Source organism: Neovison vison, chromosome 10, assembly GCF_020171115.1.
Source record: "Neovison vison isolate M4711 chromosome 10, ASM_NN_V1, whole genome shotgun sequence".
In the NCBI taxonomy this organism is placed as follows: domain Eukaryota; kingdom Metazoa; phylum Chordata; class Mammalia; order Carnivora; family Mustelidae; genus Neogale; species Neogale vison.
The window spans coordinates 54,187,078-54,201,624 of NC_058100.1; the positions used below are offsets into that span (position 1 = coordinate 54,187,078).

Sequence of the window (14,547 nt, forward strand, 5' to 3'; positions counted from 1 at the left end):
GTGTTAACAGTCCGAAAGTGTTAACAGTTAAGGAATCTGGGGGACTCTGAACCGTCCCTGCAACTTTTATATAAATCCAAAATTATCTCAAAATAAAAAGTTTAAAAAACAAAAACAACTGAAAAAGCTTAAGTAATGCTTTTTTGGCACTCCATACCTATTAAATATAGCCATCAAAAGAACAGATTTCCTACCTATAACCCCCTCACATACTCCTTAATGACTGTTCTGTTCTCACACACGTGTCCCTGAAGAGACAAGCAGCCCTCAAGCCTCTAAGTATTTCTAACCCCAGCACAGCACACACTCCACACCCAACCGCAAAGCTGATTCTGTCACTCTTCCATCTTAAAAACGTTTTTAGGTAAAGAAAATTTAACTAATGGAACAATATACCACTTACATTATGTTCATAATTATAAAAATATAAACTTATAAATTTAATTTGACCCCAGCAAAAACAGCAATAGATCTTTTAAAGGGTAGGGAACCTGACGTGGGGCTTGATCCCAGGACCCTGAGATGAGGACCTGAGCTGAAGGAAGACACTTAACCGACTGAGCCACCCAGATGCCCCTGAATAAGATTTTTTTTTTCCAATTAATTTATTTTTATTATTTTTTTTCTCCCTGTCATTTTTCTTAAAGATGATTTCTAAGGTTACAAGGAACAAGAAAGAACTGCTAGCAAACTCTTAAATAGCAGAGAGAGGGGACTAATCTTACCAGGTATCAAAACATAGATCAACTCAGTAACAGATAAGAGAACAGAAAACCCAAAAACTAAAAGACATAGAACACATAGAAACAAAAATTTATTTCAGTGGGAAAAAAATCCCCAACCAGTTAGAGCCATACTTCATCCCACATACTAGGATAAATTCTAAAACTATGTCAAAAACTTAATGTGAAAAATAAAACTATAAAAGTAGTCAAAATAAAAAAAGGTGAAATTCTTCCATAATCTCTGAGTGAGCAAAGCTATGATTCACAATCAGGAAGTCTCTTAAGAAAAGATGGATTACATTAAAAATAAACAAAAATGTCTGTAAGGCAAAAAAAAAAAGAAAGAAAAGAAAAAATACCATTAGCAAAGTCAAAAGAAATTAAAGACCTGGGGAAAAATATTTATATAACAAAGGACTATTCTCCCTGTGTATGAGCTCCTATACCTTGAGAAGACCAGAGGCAGAGCTGAAAATGAACAAAGGATACACAAAGACAGGTAAAAGAAAAATACAAAGGGCTCTTAAATAAAAAGCTGTTACATGTGAAACAGACAAAAGCCAGTCTGGAAACACACCGTTGATGCTGCTGGCGGAACAGAGGCATTCTCCCACGTCACCACTGGCAACATGAACTGGTTGAACATTCATGGAAAAACACATATGCCCTCTGACCCAGCGCTTTCACTTCTGGATATATGTGATCCTGTCTGAAGTAACATATGTTCACATTAATTCTGGGCAACACTGGTTGTAAAGAAAGGATCGGCACTGGTATGTGCAATAAAGGTCTGGTGAGATGAACTACGGTAGAGCCATACGACGCAGCATTTTGCAGCTGGTGACACAACAGAAGAATGAAGACGCTCTTCCTGTGATGATAGATTTCCAAGATCTGTTAGGTAAAAGATTAGGTGAAAGAACAAGATGCAGAAGTACGCAAATTGTGACATATGTTTCACAGAATGGCAGTTAAATAAAAATATATATTCCTATTTCGTACCAAAAGGACAAAGAAATTACCAATAGAGATGACCACTGGGAGGAAGGAGGGAACGGAGGGAGAAAGGAAAACTTTGCACTGCAATCTTTCTAATAATTTTTAAAAATTTTGAGTTAGGTGAATGTATTACTGATTCAAAAAGCAGTTAGAAAACAAACCAAAACCCTGCTGGGTGCAGGAAACCTGCGCCCACATGACAAAATCCGAACTCCTGAGACTGGTAAGACCCTTCAATAAGTGAACGGAGAATGTGTGATGGTTGAGTCAGAAGCAGGATCAGGTTTCTGGGGTTAAAATATGGACCTTCCCCAGTCATTAGACATAAGACTTTGGGCACGTGATCCTAACTTGCTAAGCTTTCTCTGTAAAATGGGTATCAGTCCCCTACCACTGGTTGTGAGGGGTAAGATAATCCACAGGAATGAATGCTCAGCACAAAGCCCGACACAGTGTCAGAGACCAGTCAATGCCGGCTATTTATTCTTAATAATCTCACTCCAATCTCTTTCCAGACTTCAATATCTAATTTGCCTAGGCTCTGAATCTTTTCTCATTTCCTGGATTTTTTAACTTTTATAACTGGCTTTCTGATCACCCTGGTCTCTGTGCTCTTCTTGGATGAATTACCACCTCTAATAACCAAATCTAACCCTCCAGCCCAGACTTCTCTCCTAAGTTGCAGACTGTCTAAAGCCCCTAAATGACTCGTCACCATTCACTTCTGGATGCTCTTGTCATGGTAAGACCCTGTACCCAATTTCACTGTGGAGAACTGCATTCTGCGACTCCAGCTGGGCACCCTACCATTCTACTCAACACTGACACTGTCTACCCAGAGGAAGGGTTGAAAGCTCAGTCCCACGAGACTATGCCCCACTTCAGAGGCCAGCTGTAAGCCTGGGTTGTCACCCACGCTTCTGACTGGCTTATATATCAGGGGTCCATGAGCCCCATCTTGGGGTTTGATTTGCTAGGGCAGAAGAATATACGATGGGGAAAGGACAGTCTCTTTAGTAAATGCTGTTGGGAACACTGGACGGTCATATGCAGAAGAACAAGAACTATCTTACACCACAGACAGACATTAATTCAAAATGGACTGAAGACCTGAACATCAGACCTGAAACCATAAAACTCCTAGGACACACCGGCAGTCAACTCCCCGACATCAGTCTGGGTGATGAGGTGATGATTTTTTGGATATGATACCAAGAACAAAAGCAACAAAAGCGAAAATGAACAAGTATGACTTCATCAAGCTAAAAAGCTTCTGCACAGTCAAAGAGACCATGGACAAAATGAAAAGAGGCTAGAACCCAAAGTATAAAAAAAACAAACTCCTACAACTCAAAGGCAAAAAACCAATCTGATTAAAAAATGGGCAGAAGATCTGAATACACATCTTTCCAAAGATATACAAGTGCCAACAGTTGCATAAAAGATGTTCCACATCACTGGTCATCAGAGAAATCCAAATCAAAACCACAATAAGATACCATCAAACATACAGACAAATAGTGCTGGAGAGGATGTGGAGAAAAGGCAAGTCTTGGGTACCACTGATGGGAATGTGAATTGGCATAGTAAGGTATGTACCACAGTACGGTAAACGCTATGGAGGTTCCTCAAAAAACTAAAAAAAATGGAACTCCCATTATGATCCAGCAGCTCTACTTCTAAATATACGAAAGAAAAAAAAGAAAGAAAGAAAAAGAAAAGAAAACACTTTAACTCGAAAACCTATCTGCACCTCCATGTTCACCGCAGCATCATTTATGACAGCCAAGCCGTGGAAACAAGCTAAGTGTCCACTGATGAGTGAGTGAGATGTGCCATATATGCACAATGGACTATGACTCAGCCATAAAAAGAATGAAATCTTGCCATCTGCAACAACATGGATGGACTTTGAGGGCATTATGCTAAATGAAACAAGTCAGAAAAAGACAAATACCATATTAGTCTTATTATATGCAGAATCTAAAACCAAAACCCAAACCAATGCAAAACCAAGTTCTTAGATACAGAGAGAAGTCTGGTAGTTGCCAGAGGTGGGTGAAATGGGTGAAGGGGTCAAAAGGCACAAACTTCCAGTTAGAAGATAAATCAGTCCGGTGATGTGAAGTACAGAAATGCGCCTATTAAGTTAGTAGACCATAATGAAAGTTGCTATGTGAAAAGATCGTAAGAGTTCTAATCACAAGAAAAAAAATCCCATAACTATGTATATAATGACAGATGTTAACCAGACGTTGTGGTAATCATTTCACCATAAATAAAATTTCAAGTCATTACGAAGCACACCTGAGACTAATGTAAGTGTTCAATGTCAATCACACTTCAAATAAAAAAAGAAATGGCCAGGGAGGCTCACAGGACTCAGGAAACCAGTTTACTCACTGGTTACTAGGTGTATTGCAGAGGACACATTTCAAAAGCCCAGTGAAGACATACACAGGGCAAGGTCTCAGACCAATGAGCTTCTGTCCTCATGGAGTTTGGGGCCTGGCCGGCGGCACATGGAAACATCCTGCTTCACCAACCTGGAAACTCCCAAACCCCATACTATTGGGATTTTTATGGAGGCTTTCTCCAGTAGGCACGATCTATTATAAACTATTATAAACTCTATTCTCTATTATAAACTCTATTCTCAATCCCTCCCTGGAAAATGGAGGGCCTGGGGAGCTGAGAATTCCAGGCTTCCAGCTACGGCTTGTCGTCCGGTGACCAGCCCACACAGGGCCTCCTCATTAGAACAAGAGATACTCCCCGTGCTCTTAAGGCTTAGGAATTTACCAGGGTTTTCTGAGCTCTCCCTCAGGCACCGGGGGCAGAGACCGGTATATATCTTTCTTGTTATTTCACACAAGAAAACAAAATGTCCAAAATTTGATTCATGATCTTCCTCCTCTTCATACATTCCTAAGACAGCTGACAGCTTTGTAATACACTGAGTCATCCAATTCAGGAACTGGGAGTCATTCTTAATTTTCTCCTTCTCTCTCAGTTGTCCCACTCAGCCCAAATGTTCAGCAAATTCATTCCATTCTAACTGCTGAGCATCTCTTAACGCTTCCTGCCCGCCGTCCGTGCTCGAGCTCTGACTCGCCCTGTATACGCGCGGAGTACGGCGGCCGCCACGCGCCCAGCTCTCACCCCACCCCCGTCCCAATGCAGCCTCCACGACACTGCCGTGGCTGGTTTTCCAAAATTCCAATCTGGTTTTCCCACGCTCCAGCTCTTTTAATGGCCTCCCAGTGTCTAAGGAAAAGGTCTCCACTTCTAAGCCTGGTGCACGAGGCCCGCTGGACACCGTCCTGACCACCAGCCCCGAGCCTCACTTCACTGCAGCTCACTCCCCTGAGCTTGCCACAGGCTTCTCATGCTTCTTGTCACCCCTGTCTACACGCTGTCCTCCACCTGAAGCAGACTTGACTCCGGAGCCTGTGCACTGGATGGGAACAAAGTCACATTATTTTCATTAACAACTGTTTTATTTTAAAGATTTATTTAGTTGAGAAAGAGAGAGCACACGCAGGCGCATGCAGGAGCCGGGGGAGAGGGGCAGAGCAAGAAGGAGAGAGAGTCTTAAGCTGATTCTTCACTGAACATGGGGCCTGATATGGGACTCAATCCGACAACCCTGAGATCATGACCTGAGCTGAAACCAAGAGTCAGATGCTTACCTGACTGAGCCACCCAGGCGCCCCTTTATTTTCATTAACTTCTATGTGAAACTTAGTGTTCCTTCAATTAGGACAGTAGGAAGCAAACCATGGCGGTATTAGCATTACCTGTGACTCTTTCGCCGGAAGAAACCACAGACTTTTCATATCATATCAATCATTGTTGCAAAGTATCATTTATACTGTCTGAAATTATGACAGTTACTGGATCACTTCTAGATCTGTTATTTAAGGGCGCCTGGGTGGCTCAGTGGGTTAAGCCGCTGCCTTCGGCTCGGGTCATGATCTCGGGGTCCTGGGATCGAGTCCCGCATCGGGCTCTCTGCTCAGCGGGGAGCCTGCTTCCCTCTCTCTCTCTCTGCCTGCCTCTCCATCTACTTGTGATTTCTCGCTGTCAAATAAATAAATAAAATCTTTAGATCTGTTATTTAATGTGTTAAATAATAATGAAGCACAAGCTTATAGACGGCAAGCTTTGAATTTTTGATAACGAAACTAGATTTCAATATTATTGATTTCATTTGTAAGTCTATGTATTCAAATGTGTGCCTTTAAAAAACACTAATCTGGGGCACCTGGGTGGCTCAGTGGGTTAAGCCACTGCCTTCAGCTCAGGTCATGATCTGAGAGTCCTGGGATTGAGTTCCGCATCCGGCTTCTCTGCTCAGCAGGGAGCCTGCTTCCCTCTCTCTCTCTCTGCCTGCCTCTCTGTCTACTTGTGATTTCTCTCTGTCAAATAAATAAATAAAATCTAAAAAACAAAAACAAAAAACACTAATCCTTTTTTTTTTTAAAAAAGATTTTATTTATTTATTTGACAGAGACAGAGATCACAAGTAGGCAGAGAGGCAGGCAGGAAGAGGGGGGAAGCAGGCTCCCTGCTGAGCAGAAAGCCTGATGCGGGGCTCGATCTCAGCACCCTGAGATCAGGACCTGAACTGAAGGCAAAGGCTTAACCCACTGAACCACCCAGGCGCCCCTAAAAAACATTCTTCTTTTTTTTTTTTTAATTTTACTTATTTATTTGAGAGAGAGAGTGAGAACGGAGAAGTCAGAGGAAGAGCAGATTCCCCACCGAGCAGGGAGCCCGATGCGGGACTCGATCCCAGGACTGCAGGATCAGGACCTGAGCTGAAGGCAGTGGCTCAACCAACTGAGCCACCAGGCGCCCCTAAAAAACACTAATCTAAGGAAAGATCCCCAAGCTTCTCCAGCATGCCAAGAGACTGTAATACAAAAATGGTTGAAAGTCCCAACCCCTAGGACGTTCTTTCCCACTGTACCTCCCTGAGGAAGTGCTACTCTCCCTTTAAGACCTGGATGAAACGCCACCTTCACCAGGGAACCACCACCCTGACCTGCACATCTCCCCTTTCTGTCCATGCCACCATGGGCCCTCTGTACATGTCTGGCTTCCCCATCAAATGAAGTTCCTTGGGGGCAGGAAGGTGTCATTCATTTCTAGATAGTTCAGAGTCCACCACACAGAAGGGAAATAAAATTGTGTTGAAAAGAGTATTAGCAAATGAAATACAGATAGTCTGAAAATCCAGGTCTGAATCCTGGCTAAGAGTAGCTACATGACTCAGGAAAGTCCTCCAGCTCTTCTGAGATTCACCTGGGTAAATCTCCCTTACTCACTGCACTCTTGTCAAGAGGATCAACATAAGGTAACCGTATGAAAGTGCTTTGTCAAGTTGCAAGGGTTACGCAGAATTTGGTTGTTATATCAAGTTATCTAAAATTTTTAAAAACTGATGGGGCGCCTGGGTGGCTCAGTGGGTTAAGCCTCTGCCTTCAGCTCAGGTCATGATCTCAGGGTCCTGGGATTGAGCCCCGCATCAGGCTCTCTGCTTGGTGGGGAGCCGAGTCTCTCTCTCTCTCTCTCTCTGCCTGTCTCTCTGCCTACTTGTGATCTCTGTATGTCAAATAAATAAATAAAATCTTTAAAAAAAAAACAAAACCCAAAACCGTGCTAAGGTCAGCTCATTATTTAAAATCTATCTCCAGTGCAATCCCTCTATCTGCCTGAATTTTTGTATACCCCCAAATTCAGATGTTGAGCCCTTAATCCCAGTGTGGTGGTATCTAGAGGTGGGACTTTTGAGGGGAGCACTCATATTGGGATTAGTGTCCTTCTAAGAAGGACTCTCTGCAAGACATAGCAAGACAGTGGCTGACTATAAACCAGGAAGAGGGTCCTCACCAGAACCCAAGCATGCTGGCACCCTGACCCTATACCCCACCTCCAGAACTGTCAGGAATAAGTCTCTACTGTTGAAGCCACATCATTCATGATATCTTGTGATGGCAGCCCACACTCAAACACTGCCCTGTGCTGCAGGTTGTACCCAGAAGCTCATTCCCCAAAGGTACCAGTCTTGTGTACTTCCAGGTTTTTAGGCTCTCGTTCCCATGATGACTTCCTATTATTTTGCCTCATACCCTTTCCTTTTGCTGCCGGGGTAGCTCTTACTGATTCTTCAATACTCAGTCTAGTTGCTAATAGCCTCCTCTACAAACTTTATCCTGGCCTCTCCGACCCCCACACTCGGCACCATGTAGGAGAGTTAACCTGTGAGTCTCCAGAGAGCAGGGGCTCTGGCCTACTCTTCTTGACCTCCTCTCATCCATCAGAAAGTCATGTCTGCCAGAGCACAGAATTGGACCAGCAAAAGTAATTAGACAACACATGAAACAAATCACTGACACTGTTCACTTTGGGTTATTTGTAAGAACAGCTTAAGCCTTAGCCCTGTAGGTTTAAATTCTGAAAGATGACTCCATCACAAGTCCTTTAAATATCCAATTTCAGGGGCACCTGGGTGGCTCAATGGGTTAAAGCCTCTGCCTTCGGCTCAGGTCATGATCCCAGGGTCCTGGGATCGAGCTCCGCAACGAGCTCTCTGCTCAGCAGGGAGCCTGCTTCCTCCTCTCTCTGCCTGCCTCTCTGATTACTTGTGATCTCTGTCTGCCAAATAAATAAATGAAATCTTAAAAAATATATATTCAATTTCACCTCATTTCAAATATAAATCCATTCATTCTAGCAAAGCAAGGTGAAATTCATCTGGCAATGTCTGTTTCAACAGTCATATTGTAACGCGGAGCACCGTGTCATTGAGAATGTCACCACGATGAGGCTGAGACAAGAGACCATAGCACCTCTGACTTCTTCCCATTCTCACCGTGCCCACGAACAGAACAGGAGTGAGAATGTTAGCTCAGATGCCTGACCTCAGAGTGAGAGAACAGAGCACAGAGGCCAGGGACCAGAGTCAAGTCCATGCACAGTGGGTTAGAAGGCAGTGGTCATCTTCCAGGCCCAGATCCAACCTTCCACGGGCATTTCTGACCCTCTTTCAGAGCTGCCTTATAGTTCCCTCAATTCTAAGGAGACAGTTCCCAAGAAAATACATGTATATGAAAAATCTACCAAGTCAAAGATACACATACAGTATTGGATTTAGGCCAAAATCTGAGTCTGAGATTTAGTTTAGGATCAGGCAGAAGAGGAGGCGCCTGGGGGGCTCAGTTGGTTAAGCCGCTGCCTTTGGCTCAGGTCATGATCCCAAGGTCCTGGGACGGAGCCCTGCATCGTGCTCCCTGCTCATCGGGCAGTCCCCCTCATTCAAGCTTGTGTTCGCTCTTAAATTAATAAAACATTAAAAAAAAAAAAAAAAGATCAGACAGAAGGAAACAAAGTTATTACCTATTTACACGATCAGTAAATGACCTCACTTCCTACCTTCACACAGCCAAGTACATGTCAGGGAAAACTCTCACTTTCTGGCCACCTACCTACCGTTAGGATCCATATCCCCCAGTAGCCTAAAAACAAGTGGCCCAATATGTTTTTGTACTCCCTTGAGTTCTTCAATTCTTAAAAGTCACAAACCAGCTTACTCAATGATGTCCCACTTAACTTATTAACTACTCCCCTATTTAAATGTCCTCTATAATCTTACCTACGGTTAGGAAGGTGCTCAAGAGCTGCTCCGTGGCAACGGGCTTGATCTCTGTCCGTAGATTAACAAATCTGCCAACCACCAAGGGGGCGCGACGGAAACCCAGAATCCTGGTTTGGGAGGTTGAAGAACAAAAGAGAAAAATCTTTGGGGGGTGTATTTTATAAAGAAAATATATTGCTGATTGGTAGGTATATATATATGTATATTTCTATTTATACGTGTTTTAATTTTTTTTTTTTTTTAAGTAATCCCTACCCCCAGTGCGGGGCTTGAACTCATAACCCTGAGATCACAAGTCCCATGCTCTACTGACTGAGCCATCAAGATGTATGTAATGTATTTTAATATGCACTTCAGCAAAAAGGGTGAGGCAAACCTAGCAAAATGAGAGCAACTGTTAAACTTGGGGAATGAGTATATGGATTCATTAAACTATTCTAATTCGTTAGAAATTTTTCATAGTAAAACTTTTAAACAAATTTCAACAAAGCATTAAAAAAACAGGCTTAAACCTATACATGTGTTCAAAGCTTTGGATAAAACAGCACATTGGCAGAAAACTATACAGATTAATCTAAAAAGATAAACCCAGGGAACAACTAAATACAGATGTATTTGAAGATGCTTCTCTCTGATGGTCTAAAAGATCAACCTAATGGTTGAACAAAATCATTTTTTAAAAAATGAATTTTCCTGGCTACAAAATACACTCACTGAAGAAACGTTGGAGGGGGCAGGATTTGCACCACACAGAAAAGTTATGATGAAGAAAATAAAGATCATCCATAACTGCACAGCCCAGAAATAACTACTGACATTTTGGTATATGAGCATTTTTTCCCTTTACACATGTATGTAAACACACACAAACACATTCTTGTGTATAGACACACAATTGAGAGTATACAAAAACAGTTGGGTATCCTGCTTTTCACTCATTATGAGCCCTTCCTCATGTCATGATAAAACCTTTCCAAACAGCTACATAAAGGAATAATGCATTGTTCAGGGCTGCTGATGGTCTTAAACCCAATCTTCTAAAAGCCACAAAAGTAGATCAACAGATGGGTCAAAATAACATTAAGATCGAGAAAGCCTCCTGTGGTCAGACAAAGTGGTTAAATCCTCATGTGGCGAAACAGCAACCCAGAGCAGAAAAGGAGCAGGAGCCGTGGCTGGTAAAGAGAGCGGGGAGGTCCTTCTTCTCCCCACCGACCACCATCAGGCCAACCACTAGCAGCCAGTCCAGTGCCGAGGGGCCATGTCGTGGGGAAGGTGAGCCCGGCTGGGGTGGCACTTAACAAAAGGGGTAGGGCGCCTGGCTAGAGAAGAACTTTCAGACTCTGAGGGAGGTTTCCCTTTGAAACGCAAGACCTCCCAGAGCACAGGTCATGAACTGAAACATTAGTAGATTTAATTAACATCAAAGGGAGTGATTTCTGTACAAAGACTACTTCACTCTAAGTTAACAAATAGGTGTTGTGGTGTGAAAAGATACGGACATGTTAAATTTTGCTAATAATGGCTGCGGAAAACCAAAAATCACTAAGAATGAGGTACCCCTTTACATATCTTAGATGAACACAAATTCGTGTGCTGGATGAAATACTGGTATATGAAATATTGGTACCGGTAGGGGAAAACGATCTTCACGTGCTGCTGGTGTCTGTCAACTAGGACAGCAGGTTGGGAATGAAGAAAACGAGGAAACAAATGAGCTCTTGGAAAGACTGATGCTAGCAGGCCTTTAAGTGAGGAACAAGATTTACCCAATTCTCTACCGCTAGGTCTTAAAAAGAGGCAGTGAAAAACTCATGGTATTGTGAACATTTATTTAACCTTTTCCATTATCACTGGATATTTAGACTGCCACTAGTTTTTCACTACTGAAAATTTCACGCTACGGCTAAGATCCTGGATATATGTTAACTCTGAATTCCATTATTTCTCCAGGTACTTCCTAGAAATACATTCTTAAAAATATCTTAGATATTGGCGTAAAAAGGTAGTTACTCATCCAAAGGCCAGGAGCATTCAGGTTTCCGATATATAATGCCAGAGTTCTTAAAAAGAAAGATGGAACTGATTAACAATGCCACAAGCTGCATCCAAATCTCAATGCATTCCTTCCAATATAGTACTACCTTTTTTTTTTTTTTTAAAATCTGGCCATTCTCAGCAGAAGAAAATAGTATCCCATTGTTTCAAATGGATTTGTTGTTGTTGTTGTTCCTGGTGAGGATGAACCATCACCCCCCCCGCCATATTTATTAGCAATTGATCATTTCTATTCAGTCAACTGTGCCCTTAGATCATTTCCTATTAAAGTTTTAGCATATATACAGATTTGCATAAACATTTATATATTAAGGTTGCTAATGCTTGGATTACATTAGATTCAAGTATTTTCTCCTACTTTGCTTTCAAATTTCATTTGATGTTTCCTGACATTGGAGTTAATTGTATTTAGCTGTGTCTGCTGGAATAGCTTTTTCTTTGCAATTTTTCAATTATTGCTTTTATGCCTAGAAAATCCTTCCTAATCCAGAAAAGAAAAAAATCACCTTTATTTTCTTCTGGCTTCCTTTATGTATTCATTTAACAACTATTGTGAATAATTCTTCTAAAATCTGTCAGTATGCCTGGACAAAGGAGCTGCTCAGAAGGGCAAGCGAGCTACCAGACACTCCAGTTACCAGGCTCTCGCGAGGCCTGTGCTGAAAAAATACTAATTTTCCTAGTTAGCTTACATATTTTGAATTTATATCCGTTTTGCTTTTGGAATTATTCTGGTTACTAAAGCCAAGCATCTCCTGTGTGAAGGATAATAAAATTCATTATATATGTCATGCTGTATGCTTCTAGGATAAGTGAGTATTACTTAAAACAAAAATAAAGCAAAACAAAAAAAACCAGCACTGTCAGGCCCAGTTTTTTTAGGCCCAGTTAATGATCAGTTCAGTTCAGGGACTTGAGTTCCAGCTCTGGTTTTCATCCTGCCATTTTCTTTACCAAGAATATCTTCACTCATGGTGCCAGAGGGCATACCAGAAGGAAATGATCTTAAAAAGTGCAGAGTGAAGATATGTACTCAGGTTTTCCGAGAACCACCCAGATTACGAAGGACTCGTGCGACTTTAATGGAATCCGTCAATCAGCTACCTCGAGTAGGAACCAAGTCAAAGTTATTAGAGTTTCTCCCTTTGGAAAGAGTCCATAAGTCCTCTCCAAGATGTTTTTAAGTGGAAACAAAGCAAAGTAACCCTCCGGGATGACACATACCTGTCCAAATGAAAGGCTGCTACCTCTGCATTGTGTCTATCATAACCAGCATATGGCTCCCCTTCTACCACATAGTCTCGGTTATACCTGCAGAGTGAACGGGAAGCACAGATGGAGACGTGAATTACATCGGCACCGCACGTGACAGCACAGCTGAACGTAAACACGCCTGACTCCACCCTACGGAGGGCTTCCCTGCCAAAGTCGAGCGGGGCTGCGGATTCGGACGAATCTGGAAGAGGGGGTAAAGATGAAGTGGAGAAGGAACCTAGATTTCTCTATCTGCTTCAGCAATCACTCTATGAATAGAACACACAAGACGTTATTTCTACTCCTCTGAAAGACTTTCCATGTGGTCTAAGTAAAACTCAAAGGTCATTTTCTGGAAGGCAAGGACTATCTCTGTATCTCTACCATGATGTGAAGCCTACAGTTGGTGCTTAATGAATGTTTGCTACCATTTTTATTAGACTGAACTGAAGAAATGAAGGGAACCCTATAATCAAAATGTCTATATTACCAGAATGGCTATGGCAAGGCTTGTAAGAGAAGTTTAAATTTCTTGGAAATAAATGGTCTTCATATGCCTCAGTGTTTGTTTAATGAGTAGGCAAAGGTGCATTTGAAAAAAGCTGTTTGACAAACCATCCTCTTTTTCTCTGTTTACATTTACGATGCTATAGTGGCAGGGATCCCAGACTGGCACAGGAGCTAGGCATATAGTTCTGTCATCTCCTGTCTGGGTAACCTTGAGCAAACTGTTCTCTTCTCTGGGTCTTAGATTCTTCTTTTATAACATACTAGGGGCTGGACTAGGTAGCAATTTCCAAGATCTCTTTCATCTTAAACTCTACTCTGATGATTTTTCCATCACATGCATGACATCAACAAAAGATAATCAAAACTGGCATATTTCTTTCTACCAATCATAAAGAAAGATACCATTTAATGGTTAATTGGGAAGAAAGAAGACACTCAAGCTGCCTATGACCACTACTGTTTGCCTGCATTTCCCTGAATCAAAAGACCTATTACACTTTCCAGGCAGGTATAAAATAGAAATGAACGGAGGCCGGAGGGAAGAGGAGCTGCTCCACTGGGGACACGTGGACTGGGGAAGCGGGCGACGGTGCCGTCAAAGGCTGTGTGAGCTTCACCGTAAATGATCTTGGAGTCAAAAGTGAAACAAATCATGCCCACAAAACACATTATCAAGGCAAAGTGACAGAACACTTCTGTCGGAAGACAGCTGTGCATCACCCCCTGGTTGGAAGGCCAGTTTCTTCTTAGCATGGTCGGTACACTCCAATGTCGTTTCTCATTTCTAGTGTCAAAGCATTATTCAGACTACCTAGGATTCCACTGGCTGCCTCCTGATAAAGCCTCAATTTTTAAATAGAACTGCAGCAAAAGCAGACACTATTCGAGCAAGTCTCTGTCCAACACAGCTGTAGGCTGTCCGAAGAGCTGGGGGACAGTCCTGGAACACTTTCTGTGCCGGGGCTCCAGCAGAGCCACAGGGACATGTGTGCACTGCGCAGTCCACTCCTTCTAGTGAAACGTTCAAGAGCTTTCCAATACCCCGAAAGGCGGCTCGGCTCGGGGTGAAATGTTAAACCCTACAGGAATCCAGGGACATTGCGGGTGGCCTGGAGGGGGAGGGAGGGAAAGAAGAGGGAAGGAATAAGAATCAAAGCGCTGCAGCCTCCCTGGCTCCCTGTGGGCTCCCTGTGAACTGTGGCGAGTCCCAACTCTGTGTCTCACCGCTCAAAGGAGCAGCTGGCCCGGCCGGACAAACCTCCAAGGTCCCTCCTAGCACATCCTAGGATCACTCCCTTATTTCTCCCCACTCTGAGGCCTAAATTGCTATCTTGTCTT

General features: G+C 42.6%; 1 protein-coding gene across 7 annotated transcripts in view; it reads right to left on the minus strand.

The window, feature by feature from the left end:
- FAM20B (FAM20B glycosaminoglycan xylosylkinase) overlaps positions 1–14,547 on the minus strand; it is a 43,060-nt gene that overhangs the window by 11,014 nt on the left and 17,499 nt on the right. For 6 of the 7 annotated variants that reach the window (XM_044267330.1, XM_044267325.1, XM_044267327.1 and 3 more), the window contains exons 3-4: positions 12,670–12,756; positions 9,385–9,494 (exon numbers count right to left, since the gene is read on the minus strand). In XM_044267330.1, the coding sequence (XP_044123265.1) occupies positions 9,385–9,494; positions 12,670–12,756 (197 nt within the window). The remainder of the gene's footprint in view (positions 1–9,384; positions 9,495–12,669; positions 12,757–14,547) is intronic. The other variant, XM_044267331.1, reaches the window with a different exon arrangement.